Source organism: Gopherus evgoodei, chromosome 14 (assembly GCF_007399415.2).
Source record: "Gopherus evgoodei ecotype Sinaloan lineage chromosome 14, rGopEvg1_v1.p, whole genome shotgun sequence".
Classification (NCBI taxonomy): Eukaryota; Metazoa; Chordata; order Testudines; family Testudinidae; genus Gopherus; species Gopherus evgoodei.
In genome coordinates, this window is record NC_044335.1 from 8,986,247 (window position 1) to 9,011,913 (window position 25,667).

Below are 25,667 nucleotides of genomic sequence, written 5' to 3' on the forward strand. Positions count from 1 at the left end.
GAAGTACAAGGAGCTCAAATTTGGTGTGGTGGTGGTGACTTTCTAATAAAGATATACACTGACACATTCAAAGGTCCTACCACAGGAAACCAAAAAGGGCTCCTATCCATGCAATATGTGTCATTCACAAATATATTGTCTTGTTCCTCTCTTCCTAGTATACCAGCTACTTCTCTTTTCCATGTTCCCTTTTAAAAAGAGAAAAAAAAATAAGTCTTTTTACTCATTACCCCCACATTGTTCCCTTGTTAAATCTAGGTTAAAAAAATTTCTTTTTTACGGTTTCTTAATTGATGAGTTGTTAGAATGAGAAACATATTTACAGATGTGGAGAGAAGATTTTACTTTTTTAGTGAGTGTTTTTTCTTTATTAAAATTAGTTCTATTTTAAAAAGAGATGGTACTGAATAATGTTGCTGTTATGATAAAGACATTTATGTGTCATGTCCATGTAACAGTTTAATTTTACTTCTAATTGACAGAGGTCTTATTGGTCTCTCTTGTATCTGAACTTCCAGGAGCAGTATAGTGCTGTAAATTGCTAAAATGTGAAATTCTGTGCCTGCCTAGGGAACTTGAGGCGGGGGTGGGGGGGGGGGGAACAGTGATGCCACCACTCGTTCAGCTATATATTTATTTGGTGCCGTGGTAAAAGTGCTACAAGTCAGAGGAATCTTGTCTACAGTATGGGTCCTGCCACTGTAGCAGAACAAGTAACACTAGTGAAAAGTTTTCCTAAAATTCTCTAATGTAGACAAGGCTTTAGCATGGAATGAAAACTAGCTGGTTTGCAAAACCACAGGTGCAATTTAACATATTAAAAGAATTGGTGACCCACTTGTGAATTAAATTCGCCCTTCCTCAGAAGAAATTAGATTCATATACCACTGGGTCATATTCCCTCATGTAACTCTTTTGAAGTTAGTGGAGTTACACCAGGGAAAATTTAATCTACTTTGTTTATTGAGGTCAAAATTATTGAAGTAAAAATTGGTTTACCTCTTGATAATGGTTTGCCTTCTAAGTTCTTGCCTTCTTGGACTTTGCTAATAATGTACGACTATGGCATGTTAAGCATGAACTTGTTACAGAAAAACCTGCTCTGTGAATTTCAGAATAAAACCAAACATGCATCAGTTTGTTTATAGCTTGACAGAAAGGTGCATGGTGTTTTGGAAGAAGACTTGAAAGCACGTTAACACCTTTCCAGGTAACATAGCTTTCTGGAGAGCTGTTAATAGTTTCAAAACTGAGGCCTTGGCTACACTGGTGCTTTACAGTGCTGCAACTTTCTCGCTCAGGGGTGTGAAAAAAACACCCCCCTGAGCGCTGCAAGATACAGCGCTGTAAAGTGCCAATGTAAACAGTGCCACAGCGCTGGGAGCACAGCTCCCAGCGCTGCAAGCTAATCCCCATGAGGAGATGGAGTACGTGCAGCGCTGGGACCACACTCACACTTCAAGATGCTGCCGTGGCAGCGCTTTGAAGTTTCGAGCGTAGCCAAGCCCTGACTGTAGTTGGGGCGTTTGTTGAGTAACTGAGACCGCTGACTAGGGAAATAACCCACTTCCTTCCCTGACAGACCAAGGGACGCACCCCACCCATGTACTTATCCGCTACACCGATACTGACTTGGACTCCTTATTCATTCCATGGGTGGCGTACCTGAGCCCACTTAATCCACTGACACTTTAAAAACCTTCACACCCCAATCTGGGTCTATGCCCATTATGCGATATGTATGTATCAGTTGCAAGGATGAAGAGATACCTGTAACCCCCCCTATAACCCAAGCCTGACCCCAGATGTACAGTACCTTCCCTCTTAACTTGTGTATTTCATTTTAAATGTTCACTTTAATTGCAGTGGCTGGCTACCAACACTGCTCCCTCATCTTGGAAAGCAAAACTTTTCAAATGAGTCCACCATCAAGAGTGGTCATCATTTGGTGCTTTAACATTGACATTTGCTTCAACTGTTAATTCTTAATATATTTTCAATAGATGAATCAAGTATGGGTTGATATTGAATTGGTAAGCAATATAGTAAATTAAGCTGTATGGATGCAATGAAGTTCTTGTGTAGGGTTAGTGAGAAAAAGCCTTTGGCATGAAATTAGTCTACTTTTATACATCGAGCAATTAGGAGAAACAAACTTATGAAAATTACTTTTGCATTATACAAACTTGTCTTTAATTTACAAAAATTAGACTGAGTGAACTATAGTTGGGGACCTATGTAACCTGTGATTCTGTGGCCATGGAACTTGCCACAGAAGTCATCCTAATGCCACAGAATTGTGCTTCAGAATCTCAGCTTTCATTTTTAAAGAGCTGTGTTTCTAGCCTTCACAGTTGTGAAATCTAAATTAGGGGCTTGTCTACACTGGCGCTTTACAGTGCTGCAACTTTCTCTCTCAGGGGTGTGAAAAAACACCCCCCTGCGCACACCAAGTTTCAGCACTGTAAAGCACCAGTTAAGACAGTGCACCGTGCCAGCACTTTAGCTTTGTTAGTGAAGACCTGCCCTGAGTGTAAACTGATGTGGTCGTATCTTCCTGGGTTTACATAGGATATGAAACAATAGTTCTTAGGGGTGTGAATTGTCCCATTCATTTGTCAGTCACTTTAGTTTGCCATGGATTTTTTTCTTTTTGCTGTAGTTGGACACCTGATATCCTGTTTTTATATATATTTTTTGATGTCGCTATCTTTCTGGGACTAGCTTGACAGCTTCCTTGTGCTCTCCAGGTTTCCCATGAGGGGGAGTTAGATTCTAGTACATGCACCCTGCACTGTTCTATGTAACCAGGAAGAAAGAGGTTAAAGGGGAGCTGAGCTGCCTGGAAAATAGCTGAATAGTCAAGGCTCAGGGAGCTGGGGAGATAAGCTGCAGAAGTCAGCTATGAGTTTCCCCATTCCTTGGGGGGATAGGGAGTGAAGCCAGGCTGTTCAGAGAGCATAATGGAAAACATATCCTCAGAAATCACTGTTGAAAATTTTTTTTATAACAATGAATATTTATTTCAATTATAAGCCACAATTGTGTATGATTGCATGGATTGGGGGTATTTTGAACAATACAATAGATTAATACTGCAGAATAATTTAGGAGTTGTTGCAAAATTTGGTCCATTGTGCCATACATGGAGTGCCTTGACCTACATAGCATTTTCAAGTTCTTCCCAAGCTACTTCAGCATGCTCAGTGTAGTTCAGTTGCCATTTTATGCCAATGTGACGGCAAAATAGGTCCTGAAGGGTCCTTGAAAGCCTCTCATTGATCTGCTAAGCTAGAAAATTCACATTCTTAGAGAGCAAGACCTTATTCATCCAAGTAATTCAAGAGGAAGTTCAACTACAGAACTGACTGGCTAAGCACAAGACACTTTCAACTGGAGTTTGGGAACTTGACCAGAAAATGTCCATTCATGTGTCAAAGATGTATGTTTCCTTCCACAATGCTTCCCAGGGTAAAAAAAATCCAAATCTTTGGCTTGAGGCTATTGTAGAGCCAAATGTACTATGGGTGGTTTTTCTATGTCTATGTACTTAGCCTTCTAGCAAGAGTACCTTGGAAAATCAAGGAAGGCAAGGCCATAGTCCCCAGTTCCCTTATTTGCTGATTGTGTCAATCTATGGTCCATGGCAACTTGCTGCTTATAAGGATCTGCTGAAGGAAAGCCCACTTGTTCCATGCCTCCAGAATCTCAGCTTGTTGGCCTAGAACTTGAGGCAAAGGCTCCAAGAGCGTGGTTACTCATGAGAGCCAACTGACTTCCATCCTTCCTGGATTTCAGAAATAGTAGTTCTAGAGTAGTTCTGATAACTTTGAATTTATCTACCTTATCTAAATATTCTAGCTGGTGCAGTAGGGGCGAACAAATAATTTTGTAGACCTCCCTGTCAAATACAGAGCATGCTCTTTTTCATGTTTAGAAAACCATCATGTCTCAGCTGTTTTCAAGTTCCTGTGCACAGTCTTGGACACATCAAATAATTAAGTGACATCTTTGCTATTTATCCTTGTATTTTCAAGAGTTCTTTACAAAGGTAGCCAGGCTCTGCTCTTTTCAGTACTCATCAGATGGCTAAGAAAACAAACCAATGGAATCTTAACTTGGTCCTCTGAGACCTGATGAAATCTCCTTTTAAGCCATTTTACACGGGTGTCAGACCAAAACTGTCACTGTTCTTGCACCCCATAGATTTTGGAAGACTCCAGTCTTTTTTTTGCAACAAAGCACACAGGACTTTGAAATCCTTTGCCCAAAATTTCAACCAGGGGAATAGTGTAAGTTCTACAAAAGTCTTAATTTTTTAAAAGGAGTATTCTCTGCAGAAGACCTATAGTCCTAAAAGAGTGATAGGACTGGCACATTAACTATATTGTGTATAAATAGTTACTTCAATGTTAAACTTCCCCATTCCATATGACTCCTTAGTAGGACCCTGATCTAATTCCAGGTACTTGTTAGTTTTACTCCGATGTGTGTAGCTGGATAGGTTTGACAGCAGGAGAATATGATTTGTGGACTACATGTTTAACTAATTCAGTCGTGTCTGTGAGTCTGTGTGTGTGTGTAGTGGTTTTTTGTTTTTGTTGTTGTTGCAGTAACAGTCTAGTGGTCAGATGTTTGTTTTGTGAGGCTTTGGTAATATGGATATAGTTTTATGTCATAATTAGGGCTTGAGAGCAAGACTCAACTTTTTAATATGAAATTTGTGTGGGTTCTCTACACTATCTTGTTCTTTTGACTTTTTTTAAAGCTACATCTCAAGCCAATATTAAACTTTTTTTCCCCCATCTGTTCCTCTGTGAATAGAAATCAAAGGCAGTTATTCATTTAAGCTTTTTAAAAGCTATGATACTCTTCCATTTTAAAATAGAAATGTAGGGCTGGAAGGGACCTCAAAAGGTCAACAAGTCCAGCTCCCTGCACTGAGGCAGAATCAATTAGACATAAGCTATCCCTGACAGGTGTTTGTCAAACCTGTTCTTAAAGTCCTCCAATGATGGGGATCTCACAGCCTTGCTTGGAAGCTTATTCCGGAGTTTAACTACCTTTATAGTTAGATTTGCTAATATCTAACCTTACTCTTCTTTACAGCAGATCAAACCCATTATGTCCTGTCCTACCTTCAGTGGACATAGAGAACAATTGATTCCCTGTCCTCTTTAGAACAACCCTTTTACATATTTGAAGACTATTATCAGGTCCCCCACCTCAGTCTTCTTTTCTCAAGACTAAACACGCACAGTTTTTTAACTCTTCTCATAGGTCAAGTTTTCTAAACCTTTTATCATTTTTGTAGCTCTCCTCTGGACTCTCCAATTTCCCCACATCTTTCCTAAGAAGTGGTGCCTACAATTGGACACACTGGTCCAGCTGAAGCCTCACCAGTGCTGAGTTCTCCTGTGTCTTACAACTCTGCTGTTAATATGCCACAGAATGCCATTAGCCTTTATCACAGTTGCATAACATTATTGGCTCATTCAATTTGTGATCAATTTATAACTCCTAGATCCTCTTCAGCAATACTTTCACATAGCCAGTTATTCCTCCTCTTATGGCTATGCATTTGATTTTTTCCTTTTACTTCCTAAATGTAGTACTTTCACTTGTCCCGGTTGAATTTCGTTTTGTTGAATTCAGTCCAATTCTCCTTATTTATCAAGGTCATTTAGAATTCTAATCTTGTCCTCCAAAGTGCTTGTAACCCCTCCCAGCTTGATGTTCTCTGCAAATTTTATAAGCATCTTCTCCACTCAATTCTCAGTCATTAATCAAAATATTGAATGGTACCAGACTCAGGACTCACCCATGTGGGATCCCAGGAGATATGCCCTCTCAATTTGACAGTAAGCCATTGATTAACTATTCTTTGCATGTGATCTTTCAACCAGTAATGCACCAACCTTAAGTAATTTCATCTAGATTGTTTGTTTGAGAATGTCATGTGGGATTGTGTCAAATCTTACTAAAATTCAAGATATGATGTCTGCTACTTTCCATTAGGTCAATAACCATGTCAAGAAGGAAATTAGGTTTACATGGAATGATTTGTTCTTGGCAAATCCACGCTGGCTGCCCCTTATGACCCTATGATCCTCAAGGTGCTTACAAAATGATTGTGTAATAATTTGTTCCAGTATCTTTCCATGGCCCTCTCTATTTCCCTTTTTAAAGATAGGTACTATATTTTCCCTTCTCTAATCCTCTGGGACCGAACCCATTCGCCAAGAATTCTCACTGGTGATTGCTAACCATTCCAGAATTGTTTCAGCTGACTTTTTAAGTATTCTAGGATGAATTTCATTTGACTGTGATGACTTGAATTCCTCTACCTTATCTTAATATTCTTTAATCTGTTCTTTCCCTATTGTAGCTTGAGTTCCTTGCCTCTTGTTAACGTTAATTGTATTGAGTATGTAGTCACCATTAACCAGGGGTTCTCAAACTGGGGGTCGGGATCCCTCGGGGTCATGAGGTTATTACATGGGGGGTCGTGAGCTGTCAGCCTCCACCCCAAACCACACTTTGCCTCCAGCATTTATAATGGTGTTAAATATGTAAAGAAGTGTTTTTAATTTAAAAGGGGGGTCGTACACACAGGCTTGCTATGTGAAAGGGTCACCAGTACAAAAGTTTCAGAACCACTGCCATTAACCTTTTTAGTGAAGATTGAAGCAAAATAGTCAAACTCCTGAGCTTTCTTGATGTCATCAGTTATTAGCTCTTTCCCCCACTAAATATAGGAACCTACACTTTCCTTTATCTTTCTCTTGTACCTATTTATTTAACACTTGTTAGTCGTCTAGCCAAGTGATGACAGTTCTTCTTGGCCACGGTTGAACCTAGTCTTGTACCTAATGTATCTAAAGAACCTCTTATTGTCTCTTAGGCTAAGGCACAAAATGAGATACAGCTCGCAAGGGACCTTTCTGATTTTTCTCAATAATGCTAATAAAAGGTTGTGATTATAATATCAGGATACTAGAAAGTTGACGACATTACTCCTTAATGTTATGGATTTCAGACTTGGATCGAGTCTGATTAGTATAAATACTATTATAAATGGTTTAGTGCCTCTTGTTGAAAAGAATATCTCAAGCACCTTACAACCGTGGGCTCAATCCTTCTTGGAGAGCCCAAGATACCTATTGACCTTAGTGTGTGTGGGGTTCTCTTTTATGGAAATCCACTGCTTTATCAGGAAAACTGGGTTCCAAGTGTTGTGGGCAGAGCAGAAGGCTAGCCTTGTATCTTGTTTGACAGTGCTCTGTGGTAGTGTACCTACTGAACTGCTGTCATATTTCCAATCTTCTGCCTCCATGATCAGAAGCAGAGGTTCCTCTGAACTTACCTCAGGCTTCTTCCTTATGAGGCAGACTTTCATTTTTTTTCTTCCTCTTACTAGCTTGGCTTACTTCTGATAGGAGAACAGTCTTTACACATGCACCTATGACAGGGTTTGTGATTAGGCCCCGATCAACACTGGCAATGGGTAAATTGTTCCAACAGCAACTTCAAAGGGCACACCTACTGTGTACAACTTAGCTTGTTGTACAATATAGGTGCCTGGCTTTTTGGCCAATGTTGAGCCAAGGTCTTGAAGGACGAAGAAATGAGGGTTCTGTGGGACAACCTGGATTGCCACAGTGGCAGGTCCCTACTGCCCCTGCCGCTGTTTCTCGGGGAAGCTCTCTAGTAACTCTGTCCTTTCTCTGATTCAGTACATTGAATGTTCATCCATTGTACAGTTCTGTATCGTGCTATCAGGTTATGCTGTAAGAGAGACCATAGTGAAACATCTTGGCTTTGCGAGTAAAAATTGGACACTGCTCCATTACTGGCTCAAGTTTATTCAGTCATTCTTCAATCTGTCATTTCTTAACTCACTCCCTACCCCCTCCCAACCCAAGATGTGTTTTTTTTTTTTAACTTATCTCTAGCCTTCTCCATTCATTTAGGGATGTGTTCATCTCCATTCCTGAACATTATGGTTTGATGATGACTTTGTATTCCTTGTGTAATTCAGAGTGCTGTTATTCCCCACCTCTGCTTTGTTCTCACATGCATGTTGCTGTTAGCCCTTTGTGGTGATTTCTTATAATGTAGTTATTTTCTTAAACCTGGTCTATACTTAAATTAGACTGAACAGCTATGTCACCCAGGGTGTGAAAAATGTTGTGCCCTAGGTGCTGTAGTTAGATCAGCCTAACCTCAAATGTAGATGACATTCTTTTGTTAACATTGTTACCTCCTGCTGAAGACATGGATTAACTACCTTGATGGGAAAAACCTCTTCCTTTGATGATGATAGGAAGCACATATGCTATGGTATTACAGCTGCAGTGATGTAGCATAGACGTGTCCTTAGTTTAGACTTAACTAGCTCTGTCTAAACAAGAAAAGGGTTTTTTACCAATTAAGTTTGCTCTATTGAGCCAATTTAACTTGATTGAAAACCACACTCTACACTTATGTAGACACAGTTTTACACCTTCAGCTTGATTTTTTTAGCAAGTTATAACAACTAGGGTCCTGTTTTGATTAGTTAAACTAGTTCAATTGAAAATCCCCCCACACTTTTCTCTTAGTCTAGGCTCCATATGAACACCAGGTATGCTAGCGTTGTATTACTGATTGACTTTATTTGGTGGCTAAGATTTCCACACTAAAAGTTTTTTTTCTTTGAAACTACTTTGAATAATTTTGTCCATGTTCATAAATTATCAAAATACCAACGAGCAATTATTAATAATTTCAGCCATTTAGATTTTAGTATAGGATTGTAGCAGGATTACAACCTGATTCATCTTACAATATTTTTCTAGTCTTATGTTGATACAGGCTGTTTCAGTAATTTGTTAACATTAACATTATTAATTTTTATAGCACCATAGACAAACAGGACAATTTATAAATAATCCTGTAATAACCCAGATACAAGGAAGCTTAGCTTGTATCAATAGCACAGTATGTCTTTCTCTGGAGTAACTATCAACCAACTAGATCAACACACTAACTTTAGACCAGTAAGGTTATTTGAATTACTTTAAAAAGATAAACTATATTAAACTAATACAAAAACTATATTAAAATTTGTATTGTTACATAAACAAGCTCTTTGAATTTGCTGTTAAGGATCAAGCTTTCAACAGCCAGGTAGGGTGGACTGTAATAGAAGAGATAGTGCTTCTCCATTGTTTAGGTTCAAGGTTTTAATTGCCAAATGTGAATTTCTAGCCTTTTATACAAATTGCGCCTACAATTATTTTTGCCTCCATGATGCCAGAAGTCAAACTTTCTTGATATGCATTCTATTGCTTGTTTGCGGTATGCCTCACAACTCTTGGTTTCAGGCAGTTAATATAGTAATTCTATATAATGCATATGCACATTCCAATTCTGCTGCTTGTTAGCTCTCAGAACAAGGAATTATACTTAATGGGCTTGATCTTGAGGTGAACCAGAGCTCCATTTGGTGTCTTTGTCTCTTCCTCCTTTCTTTCACCACTTCCAGTCTTGGGAGTGTGAAACAGAGGAGTCTTAAGGCTGTTCTGACATAGGTTGACAGTAGGGCTGTCGATTAATCGCAGTTAACTCATGCGATTAATTAAAAAAAATTAATCGTGATAAAAAAATTAATCGCAGTTTTTAAATCACATTATTAAACAATAGAACACCAATTGAAATGTATTAAATATTTTTGGCTGTTTTTCTAAATTTTCAAATATATGGATTTAAATTACAGCACAGAATACAAAGTGTACACTGCTCACTTTATTACTTTTTATTACAAATATTTGCACTGTAAAATGATAAAAGAAATAGTATTTTTCAATTCATCTTATACAAGTACTGTAGTGCAGTGATTCTCAAACTATTGTACTGGTGATCCCTTTCACACAGCAAGCCTCTGAGTGTGACACCTCCCTCCCTAAATTAAAAACACTTGTTTATATATTTAACACCATTATAAATGCTGGAGGCAAAGTGAGGTTTGGGATTGGAGGCTGACAGCTCGCAATTCCTATGTAATAATCTCACGACCTCCTGAGGGGTCCCAACCCCCAGTTTGAGAACTCCTGCTAATGCAGTCTCTTTATCATGAAAGTGCAGTTTAGAAATTTTTATATATATTTTGTTACATAACTGTTTTGTTTTTGAGTGCAATGTAAAACTTGAAAGCCTACAAGTCCACTCAGTCCTACTTCTTGTTCAGCCAATCACTAGGACAAACAAGTTTGTTTACATTTATGGGAGATAATGTTGCCCATTTCTTATTTACAATGTCACCAAAAAGTCAGAACAGGTGTTCACATGGCACTTTGGCAGGTAAATACACCTCTACCCCAATATAACACAAATTCGGATATAACGCGGTAAAACAGTGCTCCGGCGGGCCGAGGCTGTGCCGTTGGGTGGATCAAAGCAAGTTCAGTATAATGCGGTTTTACCTATAACGCGATGAGATTTTTTGGCTCCCGAGGACAGCGTTATATTGGGGTAGAGGTATACCTTGCAATGCTGGCTACAAGATATTCTAAACATTCATATGCCCCTTCAGCCATCATTCCAGAGGACATGTTGATGACACTTGTTAAAGTTATGTGTTAATTAAATTTGTTACTGAACTCCTTGGGGGAGAATTGTGTTTTCGGCTCTGTTTTACCCGCATTCTGCCATATATGTCATGTTCTGATAGTCTTGGAAGATGACTCAGTACATGTTCGTTTTAAGAACAGTTTTACTGCAGATTTGACAAAATGCAAAGAAGTTACCAATGTGAGATTTCTAAAGATAGCTACAGCACTCGACCCAAGGTTTAAGAATCTGAAGTGCCTTCCAAAATCTGAGGGGGATAAGGTGTGGAGCATGCTTTTAGAAGTCTTAAAAGAGCAACACTCCAATGCGGAAACTACAGAACCTGAACCACCAACACAGAAAATCAACCTTTTGTTGGTGGCATCTGACTCAGATGATGAACATGAGCGTGCGTCAGTCTGCACTGCTTTGGATTGTTATTGAGCAGAACCCGTCCTCATCATGGATTCATGTCCTCTGTAATGGTGGTTGAAGCATGAAGGGACATATGAATCTTTAGTGCATCTGACATGTAAATATCTTGCGACGCTGGTTATACCAATTCCATGCGAATGCCTGTTCTCGCCTTCAGGTGACACTGTGAGCCAGAAGCAGGCAGCATTATCTCCTGCAAATGTAAACAAACTTGTTTATCTGAGTGATTGGCTGAACAAGATGTAGGACTGAGTGGACTCCTAGGCTCTAAAACTTTACATTGTTTTATTTTTGAATGCAGTTATTTTTTTGTATGTAATTCTACATTTGTAAGTTTAACTTTTGTGACAAAGAGATTGCACTACAGTACTGAGGTAAATTGAAAAATACTATTTCTTTTGTTTTTTACAGTGTAAATATTTGTAATAATAAAGTGAGCACTGTACACATTGTATTCTATGTTGTAATTGAAATCAATATATTTGAAAATGTAGAAAACAACCAAAAATATTTAATGTTCTAATATTAACAGTGCGATTAATCATATGATTGATTTTTTTAATTGCATGATTAATAGTGATTGATTTTTTTTTAGTCGCTTGACAGCCCTAGTTGATAATAAGGGATAGCTCAATGATTTGAGCATTGGCCTGCTAACCCCAGGGTTGTGAGTTCAATCCTTGAGGGGGCCATTTAGGGAACGGGTAGAAATCCGTCTGGAGATTGGTCCTGCTTTGAGCAGGGGGTTGGACTAGATGACCTTCTGAGGTCCCTTCCAACCCTAATGTTCTATGATAATGGTGTCCGAAGTGCGGTTCTGCCAGCCTAGGACCATAAAAGTACAGCACACTCCAGCCATGTAATGAGCATGGCCCCTATACTGAGGTGGGGCCTGGAACAAGTTGGATAGAACTGTCTATGTTGACTTTGTACTGTCTAGAGTAGGGTGACCAGATAGCAAGTGTGAAAAATCGAGATGGGGGTGGGGGTCAATAGGCATCTATATAAGAAATAGCCCCAAATATCAGGACTGTCCCTATAAAACCGGGACATCTGGTCACCCTAGTCCAGAGAGCCCCCCATGCAAGGTGACAATCACCAGCTACCCCTTTAGGACTGTTTTAAACCCTGTTTGTACTAGTAGTGCAATGCCAAGAGGGCCTATTATAGGATGGAATCACTCACAGTTTCTCTTTCTGGGGGGAGGGGAACAGAAGTTAAACTTAATTTTCTATTTTTTGGATGAGACAAAAAACCTAGGGAGTTCAAAAGTTGTGAATTTTAAGAGCTAAGTCCATCACATGCACTTGCAAGGTAATGGCCTTTGTTACTGAAGGATTTATAATTTCATCTGGCCTTATCAGTTGGTAAAAAAATTAAATTTCATAATTTGTCACAAGACACTGCATTTGTCTTGAATGTGGCACTTGGTTTGTTTATAAAGTACAGCAGGAGTTTGATTGTTTTCAGTTTTAATCTTTATTCAGCTATACTGATTCAGTGCTTCTTTCCAGATCTGGTTAGTGTAAGATGTAACAAAGCAATGGATGAAATGTATTTGTTGCCCAATATTTCACATTTACACACTGGAATAAAATGTCAAGTTCAGTTTGTATAGTGACACTTGAATATATACATAATAATACTCATTGAGGATGTGAACAAGTTTGTATTGTATCATTTTTTACTCATTCAAAAACATTCTGAAGTTGTCCATTTTTGCAGTGATCAGTATTGTGCATAAAGGGTGATAGAGAGAAAAAATTCAGTGGTGGTTCTGACAGCAGTTAAAGTGAACAGAGAATTTGACTTGGTTGAGTTTTCAAAATTTCCTGTACCAAAGTAGCATTGCTTTTATAAGATATTACTTGCATCAAAGTTTAGCAGTTATTTTACCATCTCTCGAAGCTCCACAAGCATAAACATAGCAGGATAAAACATAAGTTATGACACAAGTGAAAGGTTTTATGTTGCTTTTAATTGATTAGCTAGAAAATGTTTTTCCTTTGAAATCTCATGTAGAAACTAAATCCAATTAGCTCCATGATTTGCAAGCTTATAGCCGTGGAAAAAACTAGTAATTTTCCCTCTTCAGAAAAATACACTTAAAATATTAATGTTTTGTGGTATAACTTGTGTGCAGTGGTCATAACTGGACACTTGTTGAGGGACATCATTTAAATTGGCTTCTTGTTGATGTAAACTATCTTCAATTCTTTTTGTGCTGATTTGCTTCTATACAGAGAGGTAACTACGTAACTCTTGGAGATCAGTGTTTTGTGTTTTTTTTAATTTCAGTGTGAGGATATATAGGGGAAAACCAGTCTGAATTCAATGTCATCTTTATCTTTGAAGTCATCTGGTGGAGAAATTATACAAGTGTGTATAGTTTGAGAGCACTAGATTGGAAACATGCCAAGAAAATGATGTGACATCTTTGTCCATCTACATGTGTTCAGTTGTTTTGAAAAGCAACCTAGAACATGATCATTTCAGAGTCTCATCTTCTAAAAGTGCCTTAACAGATCTTCAGCTATAGATGGAGATCTAGAATGCTGTAACTTATTTGCTGAGTGACACATAAGGCTGAGTCCACACTACAAAATAAAGTTGACTTAAGTTATGTCAATGTACAGCCACCGCAGTAATTAAATTGTTTTTGCATGTCCACACTACACTCCTATTGGCAGTGCGTATCCTCACCATGAGCGCTTGCACTGATCTCACTGTCCGTGTGAGCTGCTGACAGTCTGAGCCCTGCCACTGTGGGGTGCTGACAGCCAGAACAGTCTGAAAGGGAGCAGCGTGATGTAAACAATGCGGTGTCTATGTGGACACTGCATTGACCTAACTAAATCAACCTAAGCGCTTACACCTTTCACAGAGTAGAGTTATTATGTTGGTGTAGTAAGTGATTTATTGGTAGGGAGCTACATTTTAGTTAGGTTGATGTAAGGCAGCTTATGTCAGCCCAACTTTTGTAGTGTAGACTAGGCCTAAGACTTAGTTTTCTGGTCTTAACACTTCTGTTTCTTTGTGGTGTACAAATAAATGTCGGTGCAGTTTTTCACTTAAGCCAAAACTTTTAGAAATGTTAACTGTTTTGTTTTGTGTTGTGTGGTGTTTTTGTCACTATTTTTGGGTCCCTAACTTGACTCCTTGGGTTTCTTCAGAGGTGCTGAGGACTTACAGCTCCCATTGGCCTGACTTTGGCACACACAATTAATAAGCACTTGGGAAAAGTTTTGGTTAGATATCCCAGGCCCTGGTTACAAAAACAAACACAACAGCTACCATCTGAAAAATCTAACACTTACAATCTGGTTCTTCACAACTATCCAGTTGGGTTAAGTGTTTGGTTATGTGACTGAACAGGGCATGACTGCCTCATTGCCCTCTCTATTTTATTTATCTTCTGGGGCGTAATGCAGCACAGTACCATCTGTTACAGATGCACTTGAGAGAGATTATGATTTTATAACCATTTTCATTGCTAAATTTGTTATGGAAAATTAATTTAGAAGTTAGAGAAATGTTACTGTTTCTGATAACCTTTTTTAAACCAGGCTAATGGGAATCTGGTTTAATGGCAGGATTTTCTTTCAATTGAAGCCCTTCATAAAAAGTGAACACCTTAAAGTCAGAAAAGAATAAGTAAGATGTTTTCAGGATTATTAGTTTTAACACTTAGCCATGTGGAATGTTTATGGTATTGTACATTATATGCATGTAATATTGTACCATAACTTGATAGACTTACTACAGAAATGTTCTTTAGTTTTAATCAAGATTTTATGTGGAGTGTTGGAATATTTGCTCTTTCTCTCTCAAATTTTATACACCAATTTTGTGAAAATCAGCCTATTCGCAGTTGGATATACATTCCAGTGTACATGCTAATGTCAAATTTGTTGGTCTTTTTAATGCTACTTAGAGCTGCTCCCTTTTTGTTCTGTAGCCACTTGCATGTGCAGAATATTTCTTGACCTCTTTCTTTTTTCACAGGCATGGTCCTTGTGCGTAGCGAAAATGGACAGTTACTGATGATCCCTCAACAAGCCTTGGCACACATGCAGGCGCAGGCCCAGGCACAGGCCCAATCCCAGCCCCAAAATACCATGACTCCTCGTCCTGCAACACCTACTAGTGCACCACCAGTACAGATATCAACAGTGCCGGTGAGTTTATTAATTTACCTAAGTAAGAATCATTTTCCTTAAATATTTGGCTGTGAATCTAGCCATTAGGAAAGTGAGGGACTAATAATGCTGGTTTTAGGCAGTAATATGTCAAGGCAGTGCTGTGTAAGCTTCACCACATAGCGCCCCAGCCCTGATGTGTTACACTTTGGCCGTTCTTCACTGAAACTGGTATTCACTTCAGTTGTCTGGCAGTACATTTAAAACTAATTTAAAAAAATACTTAGACCATGCAGAGTTAACCCATGGAGCTCATTGCCATAATAAATCATTGAGGCCAAGAGCTTAGTATGATTTTTTTTTGTTTCAAGGGTTAGGTATTTCTATATATGAGACCATGGTTAAATTAAATAGGGTGTAAAAATCCTATTGGCAGGTAGTTCCATAATAGTACGATACGGGGTTTTTTGCACCTTCCTCTGAAGTGTCTTCTACTGGCTGCCATCAGAGGCAGGGTACCCGACTAGATGAACTGTTCCTCTGGTCTTGTATTGCAGTTCCTATGTTCAAACTCTAACATAGTTTGGATTCTTTTGTAGGCTCCTGGAACGCCTATAATAGCACGGCAGGTGACACCAACTACTATAATCAAGCAGGTGTCTCAGGCTCAGACAACTGTACAGCCCACAACAACGTTACAGCGTGCTCCTGTAGTGCAGGTGAGTTCGTAGAAACATAGGTATGAACAATGAAACTGAATTGCTAAAATAACTTGGAGTAAAATACTGTTTGGGAATATCTCTGGGTGAGCACTTAGAGTACACAGGACATTTTCCTCCACTCCCTAAGATGTCTGATAATCGTGAACTATGTCAGATTTTGGACTTCAGCTACTCAGCAACATTCCTTTCAAAATCAGCTTTCTTTTGAAAGTTCTGTGTTTGTTTAAAGTACCTCCTATGCTTTTCTCCAGAGGAATAGACGCAAATTTCTCTTTGGATTTGAAACACTCTTTGATGCTACAGGACTATAGATCCATTATTGTCTCTGCTTAAGCTTTTTAAAGGGTTCTTATTATAAACTTCCTCCTCCCCTGTAATTCCTCTCTAACATTTTCATACCATTGCTTTATCTTCTCCTGCCTCCAGCTCTTCTGCTTTTGGTTTATATATCCACAGGGATTCAATATATCTCATGGTGCCTCCTCAACTGGGGTTCGGGGACTCTGTCCTAAGTACAATTCTGATAAATAGGGTGACCCACACTTTCTAACCACACCACCAAGAAAATCTGGAAGTAGGGATGGAGTGTTATATGCAGGACTGATACCATATGATTCTTACTTCCTAACCTTCATTTTTTATGCTTTCTTTCCCCTTTAAGCCTATACTGAGGGGGAAGACTCTGTAGTGACCTTTCCAGATTTGAGCCGCCTTTTATGCAATAGTGCCTCCCTCATTTTCACTACTCTTGTGCTGGATGTGCAAATTCACTCTGTCTTCATTGCCTTTTGGAGTGAACACACAATGGTTTTCACTTCATTTTTCTAGTCTCCCAACAGCAGTGTAAACTGGGTAATCCTCACCTTCCCCTTCTCCCAAAAAACAATGAAACATTGCTTTAAAAAGTCTAGAGTGCCTTCTGTTGTGTACCTTGTATAGTACAGAAGAGTAACTTTTTATAAATGAGCTATTAATGCAAGTGCTGAAAGCTAGTCCTAATGTGTAATTATTTTCTTGATGCAAAGGAATTATCATCAGTAGTTTAGGAATACACCTTGAAAGCCAACAGGCAAGTAGTGTACATGAAAGAAGGGTCTAGTTATAACTTTAGTTCTTTAATTAAAGACATTATTTCTGCATTGTTTGGTGTTTTGTGTGTTTTTTAAAAAAATGCTTGGAACTATTAAATTATTTGAAAGAGCTCTTCTCCCTCTTTTGCATGTTCTCCCTAAACTTCAGAATCTGGATGAAGGGTTCTACCACTGCAGCCATTTTTTTTTAAAGGAATGTTCAAATTAAAAATATTATACAAAAAAACTTGCATTTTTCGGTTAGATTAATTTTAGAAGCATATTCAATGAGTTTTTTGTATAACTTTATGAAGAAAATTATTCTCTCCAGCTATTCAACCAGAAGGTAATAGAAACAACTGAGAGTGAAGTCTTTACCCATTATGCCTTGTTTAAAATTTTTAAAAAAATCCTCCTTTTGGGAGGAATGGCTGTTGAGGGAAACAGGTAAACAACTTTGGATGTCTAGGTAGCAGAAATACAGCACTAGCTTAATAATGCTTTGGAATTTGAGCATGTTTTCTTGTTCAGTGTTACACTTCCTTTTATCCTGTAACCGAAAATCATGCATTCTTTAATCAACTTTCAGTATTTTCAGGTTTAAATATGTAGTGTGTTCTGCCATCTGGTGGTTCTTTCTCTGAACAGCGACAGATGGCTGATAGTACCAGTTTGGGTTTTTTGTAGCAGTTTTGAAGGATGTTCCATAATTGAGTGATTTGGTTATTCCTTCTCCTTTGGTTATGTGGTACAAAAAGACAGATTTTTGCACACTCCAAAAGGGATAACTCATGTCTGTATTCTCTACAGCCTCAGATTGTTCTGGGTGGTACCGCACAAACAACTGCGTTAGGTACAGCGACAGCTGTACAGACTGGAACTCAGAGAACTGTTCAAGGAGCAACAGCAACCTCTACAGCTGCCACAGTAAGATCATGGTTACATATGTTTAAAATCCTGTACTACTGTTCTCATTATACACCTGTTGTACATACATGTAAGTAAATTAACATCAAGGCTGAGTTCCCCTTGAGTTATTGGTCTCATAGAAAATAATGAAATTTAGGAGAAAAAATATAATTTAGGATACATTTAAGCAAGTATGAGCTGAATTTTGATTTGTAACAACCTTTTTTTTTATGGTTGGTAATGTAGCATTTATATAGAACTCTTCCTTTTTCAAAGCACTTTGACTGCTCTCTGGGATATGGGGAAATCACTTGCTATGACAATTTATTCAATGTCCGAATAGGATTAGAACTCAAGAATTACTGGTTCAAGATATGTATCATATATCTTCAAGATAGGCAGTGAGTGATGGCATAAGAGAGAATCAAGCTGGAGTGCCCTTTGTTCTATAGGGAGATAATCACCAATACCTACTTGTTTCTCATATATAATACACTATTTAGGCATGAGTTTACATGGTGTGGTCTTGACTTCCATTCCCCAGATATCTTATGTGCACACCAACTTCAAACATCATTGTAAATTACTATGTTTTAATAATTGAAATATAAAATGTTTCATTGCGCTACATCTGCAAACATTCTGTCAATTTTATTCTACACTTCACACTATCTAGTATGTAAAATCTTCGCTAATATTCTGTGTGTTGTGGGTTATAGCAGAAAAATCTAAGGGGTCAGAGGACCTTGTGCCTCAAGACCACAACCAAGTCATAAGCCAAAGGGGTTCTTTCTTTGTAAGCAACCATTAGAGCATGCCACCATTTTGGAAGCACCCTGCCTTTGAGAGTATGACCTGCATGGTGCTTTCATATTTCAGGGCAGCAGGAACTGGAAGTCCCCAGGTTGCTTTGAAACCAGTGCTTCCCATATGAAAGAACTTTTTAGTAGGAATAAAATATTTGCTGCTTGCTTTTTTTATTTTGTTTAAACTGTCATGTAAAAAAGCATGTCTGGTAAACTTCCAACTGAAGAGGCACATCTTGCCTTCCTCTTATCTTCCCTAACTTACTTTTCCCTCCCCAATAGGAAACAATGGAGAATGTGAAGAAATGCAAGAATTTTCTATCCACATTAATAAAACTGGCATCATCTGGAAAACAGTCGTCAGAGACTACAGCTAACGTGAAAGAGCTAGTACAAAACTTGTTGGTAAGAAAAGCTTATTAAAACTACTGATAAATCAAGAGATGCTGGCTAAATTTAATTAATAAAGTTGTTTTATGAAAAATAGGTTTTTATAAAACCTAACATGAATAGATATTCTGCATATGGTTTTTCTTATGAATTAAAATGGACTTTTAAAAACCCAACAGTTTCCTATAGCATTTGCAATGCAGATATCATACCATTATACTAGAACAGGGTTCTCAAACTGGGGTTCGGGACCCCTCGGGGTTGCAAGGTTATTACATGGAGGAAGGGGGTTGCGAGCTCTCAGCCTTCACCCCAAACCCCACTTTGCATCCAGCATTTATAATGGTGGTAAATAATATATAACTCTACCAGAGAGGTCCTTTGGGGCCATCTGCCTGTCCCAAGTCAGGATAAAGGAGGAGGGTTGGGCGTGGGGCTAGCAACTCCACCTCATAAAAAATCAACCTGCTACAGAAACGCCAACAATAGAGACAACAGAGACTTTTACCCTGGAAAAAGAACGGTCTTCAACTCGAAGATGCATGACGTTAGAGTTAGAAGAGGAGCAGACGCGGCGTCCGACCATGACTTAGTGGTGGCCAGATTGAAGCTGAAAAAGAACTGGATAGCAGAAAGTGAGAGAGACACTTAGGAAGTGCTTGGAATTAAGCCAGATCCGCTGGCCAGACCATCCAAGAAACACCTGGCGGCGCGACCTTCAGGCTGATAGCAAAAAAATGGGCTATACCTGGAACCAGCTAGAGTGAATGGCCCAGGATAGAGGACTCAGGAGATCTGTGGTTGGCGGCCCATACCCCGATTGGGGTGACGGGCATGAGTGAGAGTGAGAGTGAAAATAATATATAAAAAAAGAGTTTTTAATTATAAGGGGGAGGGAGGTCACACTCAGAGGCTTGCAATTTGAAAGGGGTCACCAGTACAAAAGTTTGAGAACCACTGTACTAGAATGTGCAGCTGATTAGCCTAATGTCATGAGATGAGTGGAATGCAAAAAGAATGCAGTATGAATGGTGAATATTTAAATTAGAGTTTTAAATTCTAAACGCTTTACTGGTCTAAGGAGGTATTAACAAGTATAAGGATTTTTTTAATTAAAGGCCCATTAGTATGCTGTCTTTGAGTATGGAAAATAAACAATTTCTTAATTATAGATGTATTTTTGGACAATAATATTGCATACCAATATTAAAAAAAGATGAAATTTTTAGTATTTGTAGAGTACCTGGCAAAATTGTATAGCCTATGAAGTTTAAAACTGGATTTGCTTTTTGTGGACCAAAAGGAAAGTTGTGTGTTAGGATCTGTTTATTATAATAAAACTTTCAAGTAATGTTGCAATTCCGTTTCCACTCTCTAAATCAATCAGGGCTGTGGCATTTTTGATCTTGCTTAGGTGAATTAATTGTCTGAGACTGGTGTAACTTGTACTTCACAATTGGATTCTACAAAATGTATATGACCATAATACTCTTGATGATAGATAAAAGTCCAGGCATGATGGAAATGACAACTTCTCTTTAATAAATTAGTGGACCTTTAGAAATAGGTGTGGGCCTTAACGTCCAAAGTTCATTTATTTGGTGAATTTGAATATCTATTTTGTTTTATAGGATGGAAAAATTGAAGCAGAAGATTTTACCAGTAGGCTGTACCGAGAACTTAATTCTTCACCTCAACCTTACCTTGTGCCTTTCCTGAAGGTAATTCATATGCCACATATTCTTTTATCTTTCAGTGCTTACTCATCTGAGCAGGAGCACATCAATTTAATGAGAAAGATGCTCTTCTAGAACAATATGTGTGCATGTTTTACCTGTTACCTGATCAGATTTTTAAAAAGATTCTTTAAAATACACAAATACATGTTTTGCTTCCCAGTTTCCTGAGATTACCCCCCCCCCCCCACAATGTTTTATTAACTGTACTAAATGATCACAGGTTCCACTGTAATGGCTCAGTTAGTTCTTTGTGAGAAATCTGGATCATAAATATTCTTTACAATGATCAAAGCCATTTATCTCTCCACGGTGCAAAATCCTTCAAGCAATTCACCCATTAGTGTGCAGCCTTGGCAGGTAGACCCAAGGATTGAATAGCATGGAGACTGATATATTCTCTCATTCCTAGAAGTGATCTCAGAGGAACAAGCTTGAAGTACTCTGATGGAGCAGTATGGGGAAACTTGGATTGTTGGTGCCTCTGCTGTTGTTTTTTATGGACAAACAAGAACATTTACTTTCCAGGGCCGTCTAGCTGGTACTTTTCATAAATACTTACGTAATCATGATTGTCTCCGGAACTGAAAAGCGTGGTAGGCACCTCGCAAAACAAGTTGAACGTCACTATACTTGCCCCCAAGGAACTGGCAATCTAAAATTACACAAAGTGCACCAAGGAAAACCACAAAAAGAGGAGGCTTGGGAAGATCAGGTGCACACAACAATGTTTGACTGTGTATAAATGGTTAAGGGGGGACAGAGTTAAGGTTGCATGTGCAACCTTCGCTTTGGCATTTCCTATCTCTTAAGGCTGCATAGCTAAGCTCTTAACATTGTTATTACAGCCTTTTCCTGCCTTTGATATATAAGGAAATCTCTGATCTATGTAGCAAATGGAAAATTGTGTTTTTTGGGATTCTAAAATCTTCAAGGAGCATACAGCGACTCAGCCCTCTGGCTGGGTCACCATCTTAAGTTTACCCCTTTTGGGGGTCAGAACTGTCCAGACTAAAAATATCTCAAAAGTCTTAACACAAAACATATTCTTCTGCCCTCTCTGGGGCAGTTTTTCAGCCTATCTGAGGTTCAGCCTGCACCTCTTTTACTGGGCTTGGTAGGGGGAACCCAGTCCTACGTTTTGACTCTGGGTTCCAGCCCAGGGCCCTGTATTGAACAGTGACATCTGCTCCTTTACCTGTGTTGCAGTTTTTCCCGGGCCACTTCCTACCTCGAGGCTTCTTGCTTTCCATCTGTTCTCTCAGTCTCTTTCCTGTCTAGTCAGACTCCCTTCCTGCTAGAGAGCTTTCCTCCCTGTCTGAGCTTCCTATCCTACTCTGACTTTCTGTCCATCTCTTTCCCCAGCTGTGCTTTATTACTACTTTAAGCCTAGCTCCTTTTTACACAGGAATCACTTCATTCCTCTTGGGTGGAGCCATTCTTCAATCAGATTGCTTTAGCTCCAGGCTCACCAGTTCCTGGGGCAAGTCACCCTGTTAATCCGGGGTTGGCAGTACCTTGCTACCACTTGCCCTTAGCACCGACAAGACTTCCTCATACTGACTCCACCAGCCTCTGGCAACACATGCTCCACCTTCCAGGCCTCGGTATCTCCATATCAGAAAGTGATTAGGCACACATGGACTCCTAAATCCTCAGAGCATCCCTTTGGCATGCTCAGCCCCTGTTCCTTTGAGAGGAGAGGATCTGAGAGTATTCAGAGGAAGAGTACAGACTAGCTTGCAGAATTCAACTCTGGATCTATATTTATAGTGAAAACAAGAATAAACTTATTATCAAAGAACAGAGATTTAGATGATGAAAAGAATATTGGAAACGGTTACATATAAAACAAAATCATAACAAGCTTTCTGGAACCTAAACTTAACTCATAAGACAATCTCCTGTCTTCTACAAGATACCCAAAGGCCTTTCCCAAGCATTTTTGACCAGGATGGCTGAGATTGCCCCTTTTGTCAGATCAAACCTGCTGGCACCTTGTCTTCACCAGTGGAAATGTCTTTTTGCGCCCCCAGATACACTATATTAGCACTTTGATCTTCATCTGAAAACTGGATTTCCCACACTCCCTATTTTACTTTTCCTGTTAATTTCCTTTTGAAGTTTTTGCAAGCTCTTCGTTAGCATTTGACTCAGTATGCTAACAGACTTCTATTGTGAGACATACAGTGGTCCACCAAGGACATGTGTCCCACTTCCTATCTGGAGAATTTTCTCTCAAGGTAGGCTACTGTTGAATGGTCTGCATTTAACTTCAAGGCCTAGAGAACATAATTTTCAGCATATGTACATCTTGCAATGATTATGATGACCAGTATGACACAGGCTTTTATTAGACTTTACATTACATTTTCTTGATGAACCCAGGGGATCCTTGTACCCGTGTCTTCTGCTGGATGGTATCCAGAGGTCCTTGGGTCACACATACGATGTTTTAACAGTAAAACCATACTCACGTTTTTGACTGTTTAAGATTAAATGCACTGATTTCTCTTTTTTCTTTTTCTTTTTAATATCTGCATTATTCCCGTTAGAGCTGTATGGTGATCTAGGATTTTTGTACTCAGAAAAAGGTTAACTTAACCAGAATTCACCATAGTTATGTGAAAGTAAATTCTTTCCTTCTCTTTTTTCTTCAGAGGAGTTTACCTGCCTTGAGACAGTTAACCCCAGACTCGGCAGCTTTCATTCAACAAAGTCAACAGCAGCAGCCCACAACGCAAGCAACAACTGCGCTGACAGCAGTGATGCTGAGCAGCTCAGTTCAACGCACAGCGGGGAAGGCCACTGCCACTGTAACAAGTACTCTCCAACAGCCTGTAATTAGTCTAACTCAGCCTACGCAAGTTGGGGTTGGCAAACAAGGGCAACCTACACCACTGGTACGTAAACCAAAGTGCATCATCTATTGGCTTATGAAGTATAATGACTGTTCTTCTTAAATTAACAGTTTAGCTCAGCCAGAGACCTTTCTGTGAACATTTAAAGAAGGTAACTGCTAAGAAGAAAATAATGTATTATTTTAAATATAGCAGTGATTAAAGTCCTCTATTATTTCCTAATTATTAAAAAGGAAAGAATTTGCTGATTTTAAATCAATGCATAGCCAGGTTGTAAATTCTTAGAACTGTTTTAAACAAAAACTGACCCAGATTTTAGGCATGTGTAATAATAAAGTAGGGTTTTGTGTTTTTTAAAATCTAGGTTACACAATTTGTGGCTTTTTTTTTTTAGGAATGTAGGTCATTTGGTAGCTTGTATTAACCAGCGATAGGAAAGAATATTAATATTCCATTTAACAAAAGCCCATCATAACACAGTAATGATACCATTCTAAGGGACTTGATCAACATATTGTAATAGACCAGTTTGCCACATGTCTATGTTTAACTTTGAATTGTCCATAGAAAATACAAAAGCATTCGCATCTATTTTGGTTACTAAAGTGGCACTTATCACCATAGTGTATTTACAGTGATAAAATATTATCCTCACAATACTTCTGTGATGTAGCGAGGTGGTATTATCTCCATTTTGCAGCTGGAGAACTGAGGCACAGAGGGTACGTCTACAGAGCCCGTGGGAGCATGCCTCCTCTGGTTTGACAGACTCTGCGCTTGTGGCCCTTGTGTTTAGTGCCTTAAAAATAGCTCTGTAGACAGCAGAGTTCGAAGTTGCGGGTTAGGCTGGTTCTGGGGCTCTAAGCTGCAACTTCCAAGTGCTGTCTACGTAACTATTTTTACGGTGCTATTGCGAGCTCCACTAGCCCAAGTCTGTCAAACTGGGCTGGGACGCTTGCTCTTGCAGGCTGTATAAACGTACCCAGAGAGAGGGATTTTGCCTAGGGTCACACAAGAAGTTTTGGGGCAGAGCACAAATCTGGAGGTCTCCAGGCCCGGTCCACATTAACACTAATGACAAGGCCGTGCTTCCTCTTTTGCTTTGGTCAGGATATTGGAATGTGTCATAGTATAATTCCCAATTCTGAACCTTAGTGTCCAAAATATGGGTACTAGCATGAATTCCCCTAAGCTTAATTACCAGCTTAGATCCTGTAGTGCTGCCACCAATCAGGACTTAGAGTAGAGTGCCTGATAAACTCTGGTCTCCCCCAAAACCTTCCCTGGGGACCCCCAAGGCCCAAAATCCTTGAGTCTCACAACAAAGGGGAATAAACCATTTTCCTTCCCCCTCCTCCCTTCCTCCCAGCTCCTTTCCGCCCTGGGTACACTAGGAGATCACCGTGATTCAAACTCCTTGAATCACCACACGGAGAGGAATGATACCTCCCCCCCCCCTTTACCTTCAGCCAGAGGCAATACAGATTCAAACTCCGTGAATCTAAAACAAAGAGGAAATTCACCTTTCCCTTCTCCCCACCAATTCCCTGGTGAGTACAGACTCAGTTCCCTTGAGCCTCAACAAGGGGAGAAAATCAGACAGGTCTTAAAGCAAAACTTTTAATAAAAAGAAAGAAAAAAGGATGGTAAAAGTTACAGGGTCTGTCCTCCAGCAGAAATACAATTTAAATTACTTTCAGCCAAATACACATTTGCAAATAAAGAAAAACAAATAAAAAGACTATACTGCCTTTCTACCTTTGTACTTACAAAATTGGAATAGAAGATTAGAGAGCCTGTAGGTACGTGTGGTCACTCTCAGAGCCCAGAGAGAACAAAGCAAAACCCAAAAAACACAAACAAAGGCTTCCCTCCACCGAGATTTGAAAGTATCTTGTCTCCTGATTGGTCCCCTGGTCAGGTGTTTGGTTCCCTGTTTGTTAACCCTTTACAGGTAAAAGAGACATTAACCCTTAACTATGTGTTTATGACAAATGCACATAAAG

The 25,667-nt window shown here is 39.1% G+C and overlaps 1 protein-coding gene across 2 annotated transcripts in view; it reads left to right on the forward strand.

The window, feature by feature from the left end:
* TAF4 (TATA-box binding protein associated factor 4) overlaps positions 1 to 25,667 on the forward strand; it is a 66,556-nt gene that overhangs the window by 14,518 nt on the left and 26,371 nt on the right. For both annotated transcript variants that reach the window (XM_030533349.1, XM_030533350.1), the window contains exons 3-8: positions 15,034 to 15,206; positions 15,767 to 15,886; positions 17,770 to 17,886; positions 18,957 to 19,079; positions 20,696 to 20,785; positions 23,461 to 23,703. In XM_030533349.1, the coding sequence (XP_030389209.1) occupies positions 15,034 to 15,206; positions 15,767 to 15,886; positions 17,770 to 17,886; positions 18,957 to 19,079; positions 20,696 to 20,785; positions 23,461 to 23,703 (866 nt within the window). The remainder of the gene's footprint in view (positions 1 to 15,033; positions 15,207 to 15,766; positions 15,887 to 17,769; positions 17,887 to 18,956; positions 19,080 to 20,695; positions 20,786 to 23,460; positions 23,704 to 25,667) is intronic.